Below are 19,436 nucleotides of genomic sequence, written 5' to 3' on the forward strand. Positions count from 1 at the left end.
ATTCAATATTATTATCCCACATACATTTGGGTCTTCCAATGGATCTCTTCCTTTCAACTTTTTCCGACCAAAACATTAGACGCAATTCTCTTCTCTCCCATGCGTGCTACATACCCAGCGATCTCACCCTCACTGATTTCGCCATCTTAATAATATCTTATCAAGCGTACAAACAATGAAGCCCTCACTTTGACATTTTCTTCGCCAAACAAAATATGAATATGCACGCAACCTCACACTGCTACGTTACACGTGGACATGACACAGTTTCGTCAGAATCACACTTACGTCCGCGCTATCACGCGAGATCTGTACTCCACTCGGCAATTAGCAACTTTATTCACTCATTGCGCGAGCCTCAGACGTCATCAAACACCAGGCGCCAGAATGATGCATGGAATACGTCAATTATTTTGACCAGCAGTCAACTAAATGACTTCTGTAGTTGATATATTCTATACAATTATAACTGTAGACGTTAATATGTCAGGATTATGTATGAGGTATACCGTTAATTTTGACCAGCTGTCAACTATATAACTGTCTGTGATACAGCCCACTCCATAAATTCTACGAATATGACACTACTCTACAAAGGTTACACAGTTTGTTCTAACGTCACTAATCTAAGAACCTTCTGCAGTTGATAAAGTTTTTACACTTTATCAAAGAGACTGATGTGAGAGGGGCATATGAAATGCGAACAAAATTTTTCTTGAAAACCCTGACGGGAAGAAGACCTCGGTTTACATGCGATGTCAATATAAAAATTGATCTTGCGAAAGTGCGATTGGAGTGTGAGAACTGGATTAATCTGGCTCAGAACAGGAACCACTGGATGACTCTTAAAAATACGGTAATGAAGCTTAGGGTTCCAAAAAAAGGGTGGCGAATTTCTTGACAACCTGAGTCTACTATTTGGTTCCCAAGGAGGACTTTGATACTTGGAGTTGGCTGGATCTAACAGGATTACACACGGAGCTCACCAAGCGTCTCTGCCACAAGGCAGCCAAAAATGATTCAAAAGCGAAGCAGAGCCGATCAGTGTACAGTAACAGCAAGTACATCCAAAACGTTAATCCCCGGCGCAGGGCACAACCTGTTGCTGCCAGTCCGACGGGGAAACTGCGACGAAAGAGGCTTGGCTGCGTTACAGTAGTTTTGTGGTCTAGTCCGTATTTACTCCAACCCCAACAAACCAGCTGGACAGCTGGCAAACCCAACTTCTATCTCCCGTGGCCACGTCCAGACCGCAGTGGTCTTTCGAACAGACTGTACTGAATGTGATCCTACACATTACATTAGTAAGCACTTTCGTAAATTTGAATTTTACTTTATTACTCACTTAAACTATTTGGGTTGTTTGTGCGGAGACAATAACACCCGTTACAATCTGTCAGCATTGGCGTAATACATTACAGGGTTCCGAAGGATTTGGCTCTATTAGTTTAAATTTTTTATAACTCTTTGAATACTCTGAAATAACAATCCTAACTCGAAAATATTTTTGCTACGAAGAACTCTACACTCAACGCACAATTAAAAAATAATCAAAAATTAAAGCGTAATATGTTAAAATGTATTTATAACCTCACATGGAAAGTTGCGGTGATGTGTCAGTTCGAGTCATCAAATCAATTCATCTCTTACTCTTATCAGGTTAATCTCATTTTCTCTAGAAGAAGCTGTACATTACCCAGAAGTCTCTTGAACACGCAACTTAAGATTTTGTATCGATTCTCTTTCGACTTCTTCTGTTACGTAGTACCAAAGCACAGAGTATAAGTCTTAAAAGTTCATAAAACAAAAAGAATATTTAGAAAAATGTTTGCTGGAATGTCTTCACTTCTTTATTTTTAAATAATTATAAACAAATATGATTACACAAACCCGACATGACCTTTAAGACGGAGGTACTACTCTTGTTAAACTACAGGTAATTTACATGCCACAAAGAAGCAATTATCGGTTATAATTTTTGAACTTTCACGCATTTACTCTGCTACAGGCGAAGGGATGTATAGAATCGATCGTGTCCTATTTTAAGGCAGTATTCCAGAATTTAATGTTCTACCTTCATCAGTTTCCTGTGGCTCTTACTTAGTATGGTAAGTGCCATTCCTATTGCCACTTTAACTAATTTCGCGCATCTGCTAGAAGGACTTGTCAAAATCCATTTTAGATAACTTCATTTTCAGAATTCATGAACTGAGAGTCTTGTCTGATCGATACACAAATCAGTATATTCCCCACCTCCGGCCACTGAATCCTATCATATTGCTCTGAAACTCAATAAAGGATCCAGTTATAAAGTTTTAGCATTGTGGAAAATTACTTTTTCCCCTGTTTTGTACAATTCGTTTATGAAAACCAATTTTAATCCCACAGAGAATTCAAGGTAAAGAAAGAGCCAAGTCTTTTTTGCCAGACGCTTACCACCCACATTTAATACGCTTAAGTCGAATATGATGGCAATTTCTGACGATTTTCATTGCAACAGGTTTTCGTGCCAAAAGCACAGAAGAAGAATAAGAAGAAGAACAGAGACCTGCATGATACGGATTTATTCATAATATGGGAATTACCGTTCAGTACTGGAGCGCTGAATTATTCCGTAAAACTCTATACAGGATTTTTCAATACACATTCTATTATTAGCGGAAAAATACAAAACTCTAGTCTCTTATATAAGGGCGATACTTGGGTTCAAATTACGCACTATACGTTTTATTTAACAGGATGATGCCGTCAAGAAGGACTTCAAGTTAGCTGAAAAATATCTCAGCGATTCGATATAGTGTTACACATTCAAGAAAATAATAAAATTTATAAGAGTTGACTGTCTACTCACCGTAATCCAAGACAGCGTCAGCTTTCGGAAGAAGTCGGACGCTTAACAGAAGATGGAGAAGAATTGCTGTCGTAGAGATGGCGACGCTTCGCCTTGATGACGCCAGTCTATGAAACTGTTCCATCATTTTCACATCCGAACACACACACACACACACGCACGCACACGTCACAAGACCCACAGCCACTGAAATCCCGGTATTACCGAACGTTACCGCCTGGAAACATAGCTCCGTTAAAACACACTCGAAAGCCGGCCTCGAAATAGTCTCGCAACAATCGATTATGCTAACTACGACAGCGATTTATGAAATGCGCAAATAAATATTTAACAATTTAAAACACACGCGGATTGTCTTGTCAAACGTCACAACATTTATTGAAGTACTCCAGTAATTGCTTCGTTCGACTTTGTGGTTATGTTTTGCCTGATGTTTATTTCAGACACGCAGATCATTAGCAATTTCCTCTCGTCCCATTTCGAACTGAAGTCCATCTTCCATCTCGTGACCACGTGACGTGGCCCACATCCAGATTCGAGATTCTGAGCTACGAGCCTAAGCGGGGTTCTCTTCTTATCTTCTCTTGCAGGAGACACTTGACAACTGGTATAGAATCCTCTTCGTTACACAGTTCCGAGACCTGAAAGAAACCAGAGAAATACGAGACATGATTTTAAATGACACTGTCAATAGATAAACGGATGAGTCCGAAGTATATGAACAGCGCTATTCTGTACGGCGCTGGCCTTGTAATCCTGGGATCCCGTCTTCGATTCCCGGCGGTGCCCGAATTTATAACTTGTGTTGGGCAAGGCCGTGGTCTAGGCAACACGGAGTTTTCCTCCGGGGGCTTCCCCGGTTTCTCCGTGGCATCCCAACAATTACTCCATTCACACACAGAAGAAGGCAATGGCAAACCACTTCTGTATCATCTGCCTAAAAACATATGAACAGGTCCCAGTCCGAGAAAAGGATGGAGGGATCCTGTTCATAATATGTCGCCAACCTCCTGTAAACGAGACGGCGTAATAAAGAAGAGGAATTCTGCACAGACGACTTTCTGTGTCAATTTTCATTGTAAAATTCAATTCTTAGAACGTACAAAATTTGCAACTCTTGTTATCTAAAAGTCCCTGTCAATAAGCAGCTTAGAAGGGGGGTTGGTATGTCACAGGATTATTCTGACGATGTTAGAATATGTTAAAATGTCTTTGAGTAAGGACAGCGCTTAGGAGAATTATTATGTATTTTTTGGGTAACAAACTATGGCACAACATCACAACAGGACAAAAATCTAGCAGGATAAAGCAATCACAAGAATTGTAACCATCGAAAAAATTGTTATGGAAATCAGAAACATCGTACTTTTAATGAAATAACACGGAAGGTTTGACGACAGATAAATGGTGAGAACAAAAAATAACTGCAACTTTCTTTAGCCAGACTTAAAAGGGATTGAGTGAAAGTCTATGGTATCGACGACTGAAGAAAAACGTGTTGAGGACAGCGTTCAGGGAGGATCAACATACACAAAAGCAAATAATCGCACCTGGGAGAACAGTGAGTAAGATTAGCAACTGCTATGTATACATAGCACAAGAGTGTCGCTGCATTTCACAGGCTCCCTTCTGTCGTATAATAAGATCCAGCAGCAACGGCACATATGCAAGGCAAATCCTTGCCTTGACTCACCAGCCTTTCATCCTGTCACGTTTTCTATTCCAAGACCCGAATACATACGTCAGCCGATAAACAACACTGCCTTTGCTCCTTCCAGGAAAATTCTACGGCTAATCCTGTATATTTAATTTTCAGAAAACATAACTTATTGAAATTCAGTAATGGTTATCTGAGTCTATCGTTCACTTTACGTCATTGTACATGTTCTAACATTTCATTTTAATTCTGAAACTGGCCTCCTGTATACTAAGTGTTTGTGACATATTTTAGACTTATCACGTTATAATTGTCGAATTTAATTTGTATACGTAGAACAGGCATAAATTTCACACCACTTGAACAAATAATATTTCCGAAATTCTTATTGATACATATAGTAATCATACTATAGTTAGATGGACGTCTTGTTGTTAATGATGACAATGTTATTTCCAGTGATTCACTTTACGTAATGTATTTGTCAAAGTTAATGAGTGGATGATTAACAAAATTAGATCTCAGATCCACCGTACGTAAGGCAATCAAGCTAAGAATGAGACGGGCAATGTCTTAATATGAATGTCACAGCCGAATGGTTAGCACTCCGTATTTGATAGGTTCCGGCTCCAAATCTCTACCCGATGACCGGTTACAATAACAGATTTTTCGTATTTTTCCTCAGTCCTCAAAGACAAATTCCGGAATAGTACTTTAAATCAGGCCACGCCCTCTTCCTTCCCAATCCTTCCCTAACCATTATTCATTAATAATCTCGTAATTTGACGCCATATAGTCTGAGCTACTGACAGCGTCTTTAAATAAACAACAAACTTTATATCCCTGAGATTAGGCAGTCTAAAAATCACGTTGTATTTGAAGCTGCCCCATATCCAACTGTGAAGCAAAGGGAAAAATATGACATTTTCTTTTAAAAAACACGTAAAATGGATCAACTTCTCCCCCAATTTATACAGCTACCTTTCCTTATTCATCTTCCTTTCCATGTGAATACCATCATGGAGGAACCTAACAGAAGAAAGCGACTGTGTATTGCATCACTATGGCGACACTAAGAAAAACAGCAAAAAGTAATATAAAATCAAAATCCCTTAAATCCTCCGCCAAAAATCCGCCTTACAGAGTCAACAACAACATAAACCGAAACATGTCACAAGCAAACACGTTCTCGCATGCTCTTGTCTTCTCATAACTAAGATTCAGATCGTTAAAATGTCCAGAACTGACAAAGCCCTCGCCATAAAGATTTGGGCGTTATAAAACAACCTATGAGGAAACAGCCCCAGACCTAGCAGTACTTGCATCAATACTTTCTTCTAGCATAACTTTTATTGTTCCTACTACCAGTAACACTGTTGCGAGAAACAGGTACAGCCATCTTGATAAATTATCGGTTAAAGTACTCACGTGTTATTTTTATGAATACTTCTGATATGTACCCCAATGCACCTCCACCCACACGGAAGATTTTTGGAATACGTCCACTGCTGTGTGTCAGCCAGAATGGTGATAACTAAGAGCTCAGAAACATTGATAGGAAAGTGTTTCGAATGAATTCTGCAAATTCCGTTCTGTAAATATATATTTTTTTTTTTTATTATTAGTGTTCTGTCTGACGACAGGTCCATATGAACAGGATCCTTCCATCCTTTTCTCGGACTGGGACCTGTTCATATACGTTCTTGGCAGATGATCCAGAAGTGGTTTGCCATTGCCTTCTTCTGTGTGTGTGAGTGGAGTAATTGTTGGGATGCTACGGAGAAACCGGGGAAACCCCCGGAAGAAAACTCCGTGTTGCCTAGACCACGGCCTTGCCCAACACAAGTTATAAATTCAGGCACCGCCGGGAATCGAACCTGAGACCCCCAGGATTACAAGGCCAGCGTTCTAACCGCTAGACCACCATGGCGGCAAATATATATATATATATATAAAATATTCTGTATAGATTATTTTAAATCATTAAATTACAAATTCGTTCTCATATTCATTATCATAGTTTTATGTTTCCATTGTCCTAAGATCCCACATATTTTTCCTGTACGTTAATTTTACACAAAAGATAAGAATCATACTAACATTCATAATGAAGAGTTGTAAATAACTAAAATAGTTTAAAGCAGTCAAATATCCTAATGAATTACATTCCTTGTTTCCAGTGCTTTCTTACCTGCTGTGACCATTCCTTTTCCATTAAATTGACACGATAATGACGATTTTGATAAAAAACGAGAGTAACACTTAGTAAATTCAAACATGTTCAGACAGACATAGTTAAAAATAGGAAGGAGACATTGATGTATATTTAGGGAACACGAGTACCGACGCAAGTCCACTGTAATACAGCACAATTAAGACTGAACAGAAATGTCAAGAGCTCTCTCACCGTCTCCTAATAGTACAAGGAATAGCATCGAGACTGTGTAGGGAGATAAGTTACACTATCACCTGCCTCATCAAACGTAATCTGCTATGTGGAAACAAGCGAGGAACTCGATACAGTCCTATTAGCCTCCGTGAGACTACAGGCTTGCTCATCACTGCCTGCATTCGACAAATCGAAACTAGTTTTAATTAGGATCGGAATTCTCAGTTGTCGTTTCTGTTTTGTATTTGTGTTCCCTCCTTTTATTCATCATATTAACAAACCCAATTTATTTTCTTGGTCTCGTTTTTTAATGAATTCTTGTTTCTAGTTCTTGTACTTCTGTATTTAATTTACTTTGCAACGGTCCCCAGTCAGCAAGCTTGCCTTCTGTTTGTAGTCAACTCCATTTCATTTTTCCTCTCGCATGAACAAAGTAAAAAGAATCCTGATACCCCAAGCGGTGGCTGGTAGGAAACCAAGAGACGCAGGCAGGCTGCCGAAACAAACCCACGAATAAGGAGCTCCTGCCCCAGTTCCCCGACTTCAACTGGGAAGGCAATATGGCCTCACTGCGCAAACCTGCAATCCAACCAATCGCCAGCAGCGGGGACGGAAACAGGAAGGAGAATGATTGTAGATTCCGACCGATTACGTCCAACATTATTTAGGGGGTGTGCATTTGGCAAGGCAGAGTATTGTATAAAACAAACAAACTTTCAAGATGTTCATTCCTTATACCATAGAAAGGAGACCCTCTAGTGTTCTATGATTCAGAAGACCCTGAGGCTACACACCGCAATACTTTATTATGCTATTCATGCCGTCGCCAAGTCTATGATCATAGGCAACTTCTTTACCGCAAACACAATCATAAAAGAAAAAACTGGAGCAACAGTTCATCAATACGATTTCAGACTATGGGTAATAAAGTCGAAAGGTAAGATTTCAAGTTCTCAGGGTGACGAATATGAAGATGACTGTCTTCTGCGATATAGCGCCGTACAGTCTGGTAGAAGTTTACCGACGTTTCAGAAGTGCTTGCCGCCTTCATCATCAGGGAGATGTCCTGGATGATGGAGACAGCAAGCATCTACAAAACATCAGTGAACTTCTGCCAGACAACGCGGCGCAACAGCCCCAAGGACAATCATCTTGTAAATCTGTCTCATTCACAGTCTGCGCCTTTTTTATCCTTTCGATGTTCGAGCAAAACGCCACAAAATAATTTAATATTTTAACCATCTGTTCTTCCAACAAATTCAAACTAACATGTACGTGACTCTCTACAAGTTAAACCTAACTATAACGTCTTAACAAATTCTCGTTATTTTTAATGCTAACGGAACCTGAAGACGTCGGCCATTAGTTTACATCGGTGAGTGATTCACCGCCAGTCGATGCAGAATATCGCTGATAGCTTTTTTTTTATTTTCAATTTACACTACATGTTTGTTTTAATTAGTACTGTTTGTTTGTTTCAAATTAATCACTGTTAATTATAATACATAAACAAATACATATGATTGAGGACGTGGTAAACATGCGTGCACCTCCTTATACAATATCTATATAACGACCTGCACGTACTAACTCAGGCCAATATACCTCCAATTACTGCCTAATGAACAGGTAATTAATTTCAATGACTCATCTATTTCAAAATTTAATCAGTTAATTTATCCCGAAAGCATGTGGATCTAAGATGAACAAATTTGGATAAGAAACAAAACAACAAATTGCATTCTTAAGAATCACACAGGATGAACGCTTTTAATATTAACAACGTATAAATGAGATAAGAGAATTTGAGTGCATCAATAAACCTGAGGTCCATGCTGACGGTAGCGTAGCTACTGGTAGAACCGAAGGTGAGGTGCCAGACTTTAAAAGATACCCTGGTCCTCCAGGTTGGGGGTTAAAGCGTCGGGCTAGCTCCTCGGCACTCGTAAAAAAATGAACAATTGCTAAACGCCCCAAGAAACGGGGAATCGGTCGACGTCGACGTATAAATGAGATAAGTGGATTTTGCAGCAGTTACGTGTATCGGGCATAATGGGTACACACAGAATCTTAGCTTGAATCTCTCTAGGGAAGACATTACGAGAGACACATTTTTATAATTTTTAAACATGAATAGAACAATTTTTAAATATAAACGTATTGTGAAACTGTAACATGGATTAAACTGTCTCACGAACAGAGCCGAAAACTCATAAAATTTCGGATTCCATAACAATAAATTCATTCTCCAGCTGAATAAACACCAGATGTTGGATGGAGTAAGATTCTGTACTACGATGACGGCTGACCACTTCTTGCTAGTGATGAATACCAGAACCTGACTGCGATATAAACCACCTTCTTCCCGAAATACCTCACTTCAGCCTTGACGACAGGGACAGTATTGCCCTCTGAAACGTCGGCAACAAATTTCCACACAGCGTTACCACCCAAAAATATGTTAACCATTAGCCTTTAAATTTATTTATTGCGTTGGTCGAGCTTTTAGCTTACATTAGAATCCCTCTTTGTTTTAACAACAAACATATACTGGGAACGCACACGAATTGAATATTTTATATTTTCTTCTCGCTTAGCAACATTTTAAAACCTGGATGGTGGCTGCTTCATTATGATCCATACTGGCGTCTGTTATTCTTTCCTTCGAGCTCTTCTCTTTTGAAACCCATTTTACTATCCATCATAACCGCACAATGGACTCGTCATATACCAGGTGGACGATACGGATGTTTTGGTATCATTCACAGAATGATGAACCTGTCTTCCTTCCGGCATTTTGCATAATATTATTTTTATCACAAAACATAAAAAACACGGACATATAACAACGAGTTTAAAAGCAATACAATTTGAAGCATCGTTCTTTTTCTCCCTTTTACTGAAATTCCTAGGTTTTAGCAGCACGAGGAGTTTAGATGGCTCTACGTTTTACTGCTAATAATACACCGACACTAAGAACTTTATGGAATGAATTTATAAAACTAGAGCATGTGAAACATTTCCCCTCTTTTCGCCATCTCTAACATTTACCACCCAGTAGATGCTCTCGTTAACAGATATACTTTGAACCTTTTCCGTGTAAGCACCAATTGGTCTCAAAATAAAACTTCAAATAGCCTTTTTAATGGGGACTTAATTTTTATCTTAAATGACGTAGTATATTCCTAATTGTGTATTTATGACACGAAAAGATGTCTTACGGCCTTTCGACCTGCAATTGACAATCTCACGTAGGGCCTATCCCCTTTTTACCTATTGGTGGCACATGTTTGTATGGTTCAGAAACCGTCTTTAGAAGAGTAAATCTCACAGTCACAATAAGAAGGGCACTCCACCGCTTCAAAATTTAGTGGAAAACAGCGTCTTGTACTGTGCGAGGCCTGGAATTCATACAGGAAACCTACTCGAGAGCTATAAAAGAGCCAGGGGATAGACCGAGCATCAAACCTGGACCAATGACGCAAGAAAAACCAATTTCCCACTTGCAGAACTCGTAGGTAGCGACTAAAGTCGTTCAACAGAACCAACGGTACGGGATATGTACCTTCACCGCTTGCTAGCTCCAGAACTCCCCTTACTTGGTATGCATGCCGCGTGATCGGGTATACCGAGTATTGACAAGCGATTATTATCGAAGCCTCTGTGTGTCCTGTCCAATTCGTCCGCCCTGCTAACATCAGCAGCAAAGGTCATCTTGATGGACACGCGGCTCCATTTCCCCTGACAACCGCGCAAGTCAGAGGGGCAATAAGAAATAAATGAACTGCCCTCGAAGATAAATGCTGTGCTTTTAGCAGGAAGGGACTGTTTTGTTATTCATTTGAACTCGTGTTACATTTCGATGTTCACAGAGATTAAATAATCTAGAAACGAGACACGAAACCAGCAATTAAACTGTTTATTTAAGTATCACAGCAAGCAGGTACAGAACCAGACCTGCTTTTTTAACTATTCACTAGAAGCTTTCGTACTAAGTCATTACAAGAGTTGAGTGGGGCTGCAAACAAGAGTGGCATACAGCAACATTAAACCAATGACTACAAGTACTCATTAACTTAGAAAATCTTAATTCTGTTTTCAGGGTGTGTCCACAGCTCAAAGTAACATCGAACACCTGTTCAAAATAGTGTACACATTCATGTTATATGTAATGTTGTCATACAAAGACATGGCGCATTCACAGCAAATGCTTAAATATATTACGCGGGAAATCTAATGTCACAAAAACTGCAGATAACCATGAGGCACTGGTACTGCATGAAACACGCTGAATGTGAAATGGGACCTGTAGACAAAATAATTACACTTTCCTTACATTACGTCATGCCTAACAGGAAACTGTGTAGGTTACATTAGGATAAAAATTAGTCATTTATTTATACTAATTAGTGGGGTGGCGTAGCAAAGAAAAGCTACTTTCAACAGTGAAACCTGGCCTTTCGAATCAGAAGAAGAAACTAACCACTGTGCTGTGCAATTTGTTATCATTACGTCTAGACTTGTATTTTATTTAACGCTCTAAAGAATGTAAATTAGGGCTATTTAATTTAAATATTTTTGCAGGAAATTTCAAACTGTATCGATTATGTTGTTTAGGCTTAAGAAACGTTTTCAACGAAAGTTCCGGTTTATTTTTAAAACTCTGTACACGAGGGATGCACTGCGCAACTATTTTCACGTAAAGATAAATATTTATTTAGCACACTGAGAACGGTATTTATTTCATAAAAGTTCCATCACGGAATTTATGTTCATATTTACTAAAAAAAAAATCATTTATTATTATTTAATTAAACTGGCGGCCTTCTTCTACATTTAAAAATGCATAAAGAGATTCGTAATAATACATATTTAGAGCTCAATTTTTTACGATATTGTGTATATGGAAAATTATAGTAATAGCCAAAGAGTTATTAAATGTACGTACACACCTTTCCTCGCATTTGCCAGATCGTGACCTTTTACCTTTGTGAACAGCACCAACTACGACAAATTTTCTGGTACGAACGACATATACGTGGGTTGGATGTCTGGATTGGTAACAGTGTCGTCACGTAGGATTCCCCAACGTGATCGCTAGGTTGGCTGACAATTCCCCACGCAGGATTCCCCGAGTGAAGCCGGGCGTCGCGACGCCATACGTCCCGAAGACGCCATCAAAGGTCAAATTGTTCACTAGTGACACTCCTCAAGGCCTTCGTAATCTAGATTAATTTTAAATCCATCTTCTGCGCATTGTAATAATGGTTAAACGGCAGATTGTGCAAACAGAATTGGCTTATGCCTCTGTAATGATTTACACTAACATATACGTTACCGTCGAAAGCTGGACTACATTTCTCTCAGCTACCTTACATAGTATGTAACAGGGCCGCAGGGATCAAGTCCCTTTTTATAGGTGCCACTTATTAATCGAGATTGTTGATCAAAGCCAACAAATATTCGGCCTTTGGACGAAGGCAACGATGGGTAAAATAGATACACAAATTTACAGGTAAAACAATTATGATGATATATCTGTGATGTTTCGTTCGTGTAAAGCATGAAAAATTTGTGAAGGGTCATTCGTCTACCGTGAAATGTAAACCTCACAATGCATATCATTTCTTATACAGAAAAGGTTACTCAACTGCTTTCCTGATTCGATGTTTGTGCCCGCATCTAGTAGGGGGATTTTGTTGAATATTTAGATTGAGATATGTCATGAATGATAATTCTATGATATTCTATAGCTGGTTATATCATGTTTTACCAAATACAGCTTTAAATAAAATTTCTTGGTGCAAAGACTAACGAATCCAGCTTGCTCGTGGAGAAAAAACGAATGAAAGATTGGAACCGTGGCTCTCGTTACGCATTAGAACAGTGCATTCAAATTATTGATGTTAAGCATTCTTGACCATACGATCGTTCGTGAAGTTTCTTAGAACAACGAAAAATCGGGAGGCATAAATGTAAACTCAACATGTGACAATTCACTATTGTAATTTCAACTTTTTAATTAATTAAATGTGTAATCTGGTTCTATAATTATGGTCCTCGGAACGCATATGATAAAATGTTATACTACATTAGTATTCTCAGTAAATAATGAAACGTTCTTCGCTATACAGGCTTTAATGGTTCAACCGCACTTTACAGAGTGTCAAAACATTCAGTCTGCTATTGTTTTAACAGCGATTCATTTAAATAGCAAAGTCACAAAGATGGAATTTCTATTAGTGGAGGACGAGTCAGTAGGCAACACTTACAAAAGTTTAAGGGCTATTCAAGGGAATTACAGGTCCTACTGTCAATAGACAACAGACTGCTCGTCCACAGACAAAAAGAATGTGTGGGTCAGAAAAGGGAGTTTTAAACACACTCCTCGACAAACATTTTGGGATACCAATTTTAGCAGACGGCATATCAAAGAATACTGGATAATACAGGTGCATATAGACGAATTAAATAAAATAATTACAAATCTAAACTGCAACTTTAATTCAATCAAAGCATTTGCGTCTTTATCGTCTTTGAAATGCTCACGAAAGAAATTTTCAGGTAAATTACACACGATTAACATGTACACTAGAAGAATTATTCTATAATAATAAAAAAATTTAGATCGTAATAACATCAAGCATTAATAATACAGTGATCATGTCTCAATTCCAAAGGCGAACTGGTTAATGCTGTTTAAAAATACAAGCTGCGTGTGTCCTGAGATCATATTAAACCGATAAACACAATTTGTAAGCAAGATGTTCAGTTACTGTATACTAAAACAGGTGGTATCTATAGTTACCACCGTACTTCTGAGAGCAAATCTAAGAAAAGTGAAATATATTGCAACATAATTTGTGCTGAGAAATTGCAAACAACAAATAATTTCAGAAAGTGGTAATAAGATAGTATAGGTCTACATTTCTGATTTACTGAAGACGGGGTACCACCCTTTCATCCGTGATTGGTATCGCACTATTACAGTGTCCTTCTATAGATTTCCAGCAAACATTTGTCATATTAACATCAGATAACAACGTATTCGCCCCCAGTAATTGGAATTTCAACTTGCTGCTGAGTCTGGAAGTGTACCACACAGCACAGAGTTCCGTTACAGCCACGCACTATGACCCTGAAATCATGATCAAGACCGTATTGTAGTTTCACAGATCTCACTCACACAAGCGTACAGCGTATTCCTAAAACTCTGGTACATTCGTCATATGGCCTTGATGAATCCACTCTGTCGAGGTGAATAAAAGTTTTAATCAATCATCATCTTTTTAACGCAAGATCCACATCATTTTTATACCACGGGGATTTCTGTGTTGAAAACTGCAGTCACTTTTAAGTCGGGAGTGAGATATAAGATAATTCCACTGGGGCATTTAAAATATTATATTACGTGTAAACGAAAACGTGTATTCCACGCACGTCATTTGTACTTAATATCAATGAAGAGTGAGGGAATTGCTGGCTACGTGGCGTGAACAACTCTGTGTACACGAGACACGTATGACCTGATATTTCTGCTCACAGACGAGCAGATGCTGTTCTGAGCCGCGGTTAAATTATGCAGATCACTGTACAGGGGTGAGATTTCAGGTTCTAAATGATGCGAATATAAAGTTTACTGTCTTCTGAGGCGTTGTGCAGCGTAGTCTGGTATAAACTGACAAACGGAAATGTTTTCTACAGGTGAATATCTAAATACAATTCAGACGTGGCTTGACTTCAGAAGGTTAATTATTACTTCAGTGTTCTACGCTATTAACTGTCTGACTAGGTTAACATTTAACGTACAGGACGTTTCGGATACTCACTCCACCTCTACGATATTATTTGCTGTTATTTTTAATATTAGTGCAAGCGGATAGGTTCGAACTCGGAGCCTTTACATTATAGACATGTTCACCGGTGGTCTAATGGTTTAGCATGATCCTTTCTGGGGTCTAGAACTCTTGTCTCAATAGAATATTGAGGAGCCCTGGTTTTAAAAGACTACACAGTGCTCTGTCTTATTTGAATTTTAACAATGTTAAGTCTGATAATGTAAACATTTTCTTTCTTCTACGGCTGATGTATAACCTGAATCTCATGTTCATGCGTTTTAAGCACATAATCACTTATCGATATTTTTAAAGTCTCTTGTACAGACATGAAGGCAACTGCGATAGGAATCAATCAATTATAACAGCGGAAGGCTTCAGAGTATCTGGGAGGTCTACGAGTTAACTCCCTGGTAGAACTATGCCACGTTAATTGTAGCTTCACCTTATTCTAGAGCTGGAGATTCCTAGTACCTGTCGGCATGTGGACCTCACCACGCACAAGATTAATGGGCCCGTTTTGTCAACAGATCATTTATGAAGGCAAGCAAATATAATCTAGAGACCCAGTTCACATATTAAGTACATTATCTAAAATAAAGATTGCTTCCATCATTCTCCTACATATTCATGTCCTTCTTTGTAAAATTAATATTAATTATGATTTAATATCTTCGTCATCTCGAGAACACTCACCTCTCTTGAGGAAAGTTTTATAACGAAGAGGAAATAGTGCATTAGCCTCACAAAAGGTGTCTTGTGTCTTTCTGTGAATCAACAGCGCTTTCTACGACTTCGCATATATTGACAATTGTTAACCAAACGAAAGCCCGAGGCTTACAGTTTGAATCGCGTGTAGCTGTCGCATCGGTATTCTTGAAATATTATTGATAACAACGGATTCACGCAGAAAATAAATTTTATAGAATACTGTAACAAAAAAATTTCGGGGGGGGGGGAGCATACTAACTGATACATATATATACTGACGTACTGGCACCACAAACATATCTCTACTTATAAAATAACTATTAAATTCCACACGCGTACAGCAGATAAACATTCACATTCATTTAATAACGATTCGGATAGCTGTACAAAATTCGTGTTAACAATTACGTATGTTGAATTTAAATGTTGCAGAAAACAATGGAACGGAAACCGTGAACCCGTTTCTTGAATTCTTGTGTCTGTGCGGAGTTTCTGTGCGTCCGATTTCAAAGGTGAGTTCATCTGCGCCTTCCGTCGGCTTCTTACATTCTTATCACAGTGAACGAAATCACACAGCTAAGCCTGTGATCTTGAGCATTCTGTTAGGGAATAAACCTGCTGTAGTCATGAACTGTGAGTGTTCGCCAACACATAACCTTAGTATTACACGGGATACTCAATCCGAGACGTCCTAACCCTCCGCAGGAAGGGCGGCACACAGCTCTAAGCCAGGCTGTAAATTCACACAAAACCTCGGAATCCAACCCAGATTTCCCGTGTAAATCCCACACCTGACAGTAACAACAATTTTTTATCATCTCCACCGGAAAGAGAAAATATACAAAAGCGAAGAGAAGGCAAGAGAAAGACAAATAGGAAGAGAGAAATAAAACTCTCAGCTTTCAACTTGTGTATACGAAGCCAAAATGAGGGAATTAGCAATGGAAAATGGATATGCAAGAGCGGAACTGAGTAATGTACTTTGCTGTATAAATAAATAAAGGGAAAATATAAAAGGGGGAAAAATGCAAAGGATACTGTACGCTCGTAGTTGATGAAGTTGACTTTAATGACATGTCTCCGCCTTACTTCATGCCGAGTGTCTCACGAATGGATGTATATTTTCATTCAGTCTCAGAATAAAAATATTCTTCGTCAAACGAAGAAGAAACGAACAGAGGGCAGTAGCCAACACTAAGGAAATTATACGACGACCCCAAAACAATAACTATCGCTTCTCCGTTATATTTAAAATTGATAATTAGGAATTAAAGTAAAGAAATCAGAGGATATTTCAGTTAAAATCAAACGTATTTTACATCACTGAAAATTATGACCGATAAAAAATACTAAACTTGATGATATTTCTGTTCTGGGCTGTGTATCGTTAATAGAAGCCAACGTTTTGGAGAAAAAACACTCTGTTTTCATTTTCAGCCCTGATGATAGACACATGATACTCCTCCGAAACGGCATCTACCTATGAGTGCACGAGCGTCAAAACTCACATCATCATTATTATCCTTATCGCCGTGAAGACCTCAATTGTGAACAATAAACTTCTGTCATTTGAAATTAGTTGGTTTCCAGTGTTTTTCTAGCAGCCACTGTGGCATTTTTAAAGTTGTTTCTCCGTTGTAGAACGTAACAAGAAACATCGATCTACAGACCGATTTCTGCGATCAGATGATGTGGAAACTAGTTAAATCCTAAAAATCTTCTACAACGTCAACTCCACATACACTGCGTATGTAAATGAAACTCCGCATTCCATTCGGAAGGACAGTAAAGAAAGTGGCTTTAATAGACAATCACCTACAAGAACAACTAAAATTATTTTATAGCCGGCATAACAAAACACATAATCCATGGAACGGAGCTAAGAAATATAATTTGACTATCCATTGCAGTAAAACGTCTACTTACTTTCAGGCAATAAAAGAGAATGATGTCGTATTAAAATATTTTCAGAGACCCTCTCTAAGAACACAGAGAGATTTCACCGTTAAGTGCGTGGCCAATCCTCAGAGCATCTGCATATAAGTGGAGACGCGTTGAGATCTCTGTACCGGCTTCATGAAAGGATTCCTTAACGAAGTTACAAGGAAACAAGAGTGTCAGAGCCAGAAGAAGGGGAGAGGGGTAAAGTGCTGCATAAAAAGTGAGTAAATCAAATCTCTGGAACCGTCATGCGTAAAGAATGGAAGATGAGGCTTTCTGTCAAAGGCAATTCCTCCGCATCAGCCGCGATGCTACATCGGGAACCTGGTATTAGCGCAGGAAACGAATGTCAGTTCCTCCAAATCGATCTCTTGCCAGTGCAGCCGAGAAAAGAAAGGACGCGGCGAAGGAACGGTTTCTGGTGTAAGGCCATGCTTCCATTAGGTCTTCAGCCTACGTACACGCGCTGCAGCGCATCCACCAGTGGCTACGGCGATTTCCTCTGTCTCCGAGTGGCATTCCGAAAACCTAAATTAATGAGACCATTCGGCAGACCTAGGCGTAGATGGAAACAAGATTTAAGACCATGTACTGGATAGCTCAGTCAGTATAGTGACTAGCTACGGGCTGGACGACTGGGGTTCGATCCCCGACGGGGGCAGAGGATGTTTCCTCTAGCCTCTGCGTCCAGACCGGCTCTGGGGCCCACCCAGCCTCCTCTACAATGGGTACCGGGGTCCTTTCCCGGGGGTAAAGCCGGCCGGGGCGTGATGCCGACCACTCACCCCCATCTAGTGCCGAGGTCAAGGAAGGGAGGAGCTATACCTCCTCTCCCCCCAAACGCCTACATGGCGTATAGCGGGACAAACTTTACTTTTTACTTTTACTGGAGACGTCTAGCCCAGGAAATAGACCGGTGGTGGGCTGTTGTGAGCATAGGAACATATATTCCGGAGAATTTCTTCGTCGTCTTAGCGACTAATAGATTCTGAAGAAGAATTCTGCTCCAAAGAATTAGTTTCATTATTGAAAAATAAATCGCTCAAGGATTATGGCATACCAGGGCCTTGAAAATTATTATTAAACTCATGTACACGTTGCATCAACATCCCGACAAATGATCCCACTTTCACATTTACTGTCAGCTGTTATTAGATGAACAATAACATTAAAGTGAATCTTAAGAGAAACAGAATATAAGGATGTAGACTGGATCTATCTATAAACGAGTGGTGAACGCTTGTGGACACAATAATTAATCTGAGGAACTATTGGCTTCTCAATGAGGGCCCTACTGCACGGAGTTAATTGATGCATATTCGTTGCTTGCATGTAGTGACCGTCATTAAGTGTATTATCACTACAAACCGTTTTACGTGCTTCATGTGCTAATTAATAAAAACGTGAACTGATTTACTTTCCTCCTGCGTTTTGACGAGCCAAGTGAGTGGTGGATAAGGACGTAAGTGTAACACGGAAACACCCAGAAAGTGCTGCATGTTAGATCTCAGGCAGCTCTTGTGGCCGACCACATCAGCTAACACAGGTAGTGGGGCGGTCAGCGACCAAGCCTATTGATTTTCGCTGCTGCGCCGAGTGAGGACACAACCAGCAGCGCACCCAAAGGACGCCAGAGACCGGGGGGGCGCTTCGGCACTGACACTGCTCCAGGTAGATGCTTCGCTTTACAATATTAGTAACAGATTTGGTATTCATACCTACGACACTGCCATATCTTATTTGGTCTTCACTGCAAGCAAAGATTTGTTAAGTAGGACTTGAGGTTTTAACGTGAGTCCGAAGATGGCTGTCTTCTTGGTTGTAGCACCGCGTAGTATTTTAGAAAGTTTACCGACGTTTCAGAGACAGTCCAGACTTGATCAGACCATACTTCGCAGTGATCTGAGCTGGGCAGATCATGTGAATTATACACTAATTAAAGCATGGAAGGCTCTCCATTTCGTAATGCGTATACTAAAAAAGGGAAATAACAATACGAAACGTTTAGCTTATACGTCGCTAGTGAGACCGATACTTGAATATGGAGCTGTG

General features: G+C 39.4%; 1 protein-coding gene across 7 annotated transcripts in view; it reads right to left on the reverse strand.

The window, feature by feature from the left end:
- Positions 1-19,436, reverse strand: part of LOC110829531 (discoidin domain-containing receptor 2) — a 349,423-nt gene that overhangs the window by 235,605 nt on the left and 94,382 nt on the right. For all 7 annotated transcript variants that reach the window (XM_087351864.1, XM_087351862.1, XM_087351863.1 and 4 more), the window contains one exon: positions 2,852-3,492. In XM_087351864.1, the coding sequence (XP_087207990.1) occupies positions 2,852-2,978 (127 nt within the window). In that variant the 5' untranslated portion in view covers positions 2,979-3,492. The remainder of the gene's footprint in view (positions 1-2,851; positions 3,493-19,436) is intronic.

The sequence above is a fragment of the Zootermopsis nevadensis genome, unplaced genomic scaffold (assembly GCF_977971745.1).
Source record: "Zootermopsis nevadensis isolate Lab colony 2312 unplaced genomic scaffold, Znev_1.0 Znev_ptg000020l, whole genome shotgun sequence".
In the NCBI taxonomy this organism is placed as follows: Eukaryota; Metazoa; Arthropoda; class Insecta; order Blattodea; family Termopsidae; genus Zootermopsis; species Zootermopsis nevadensis.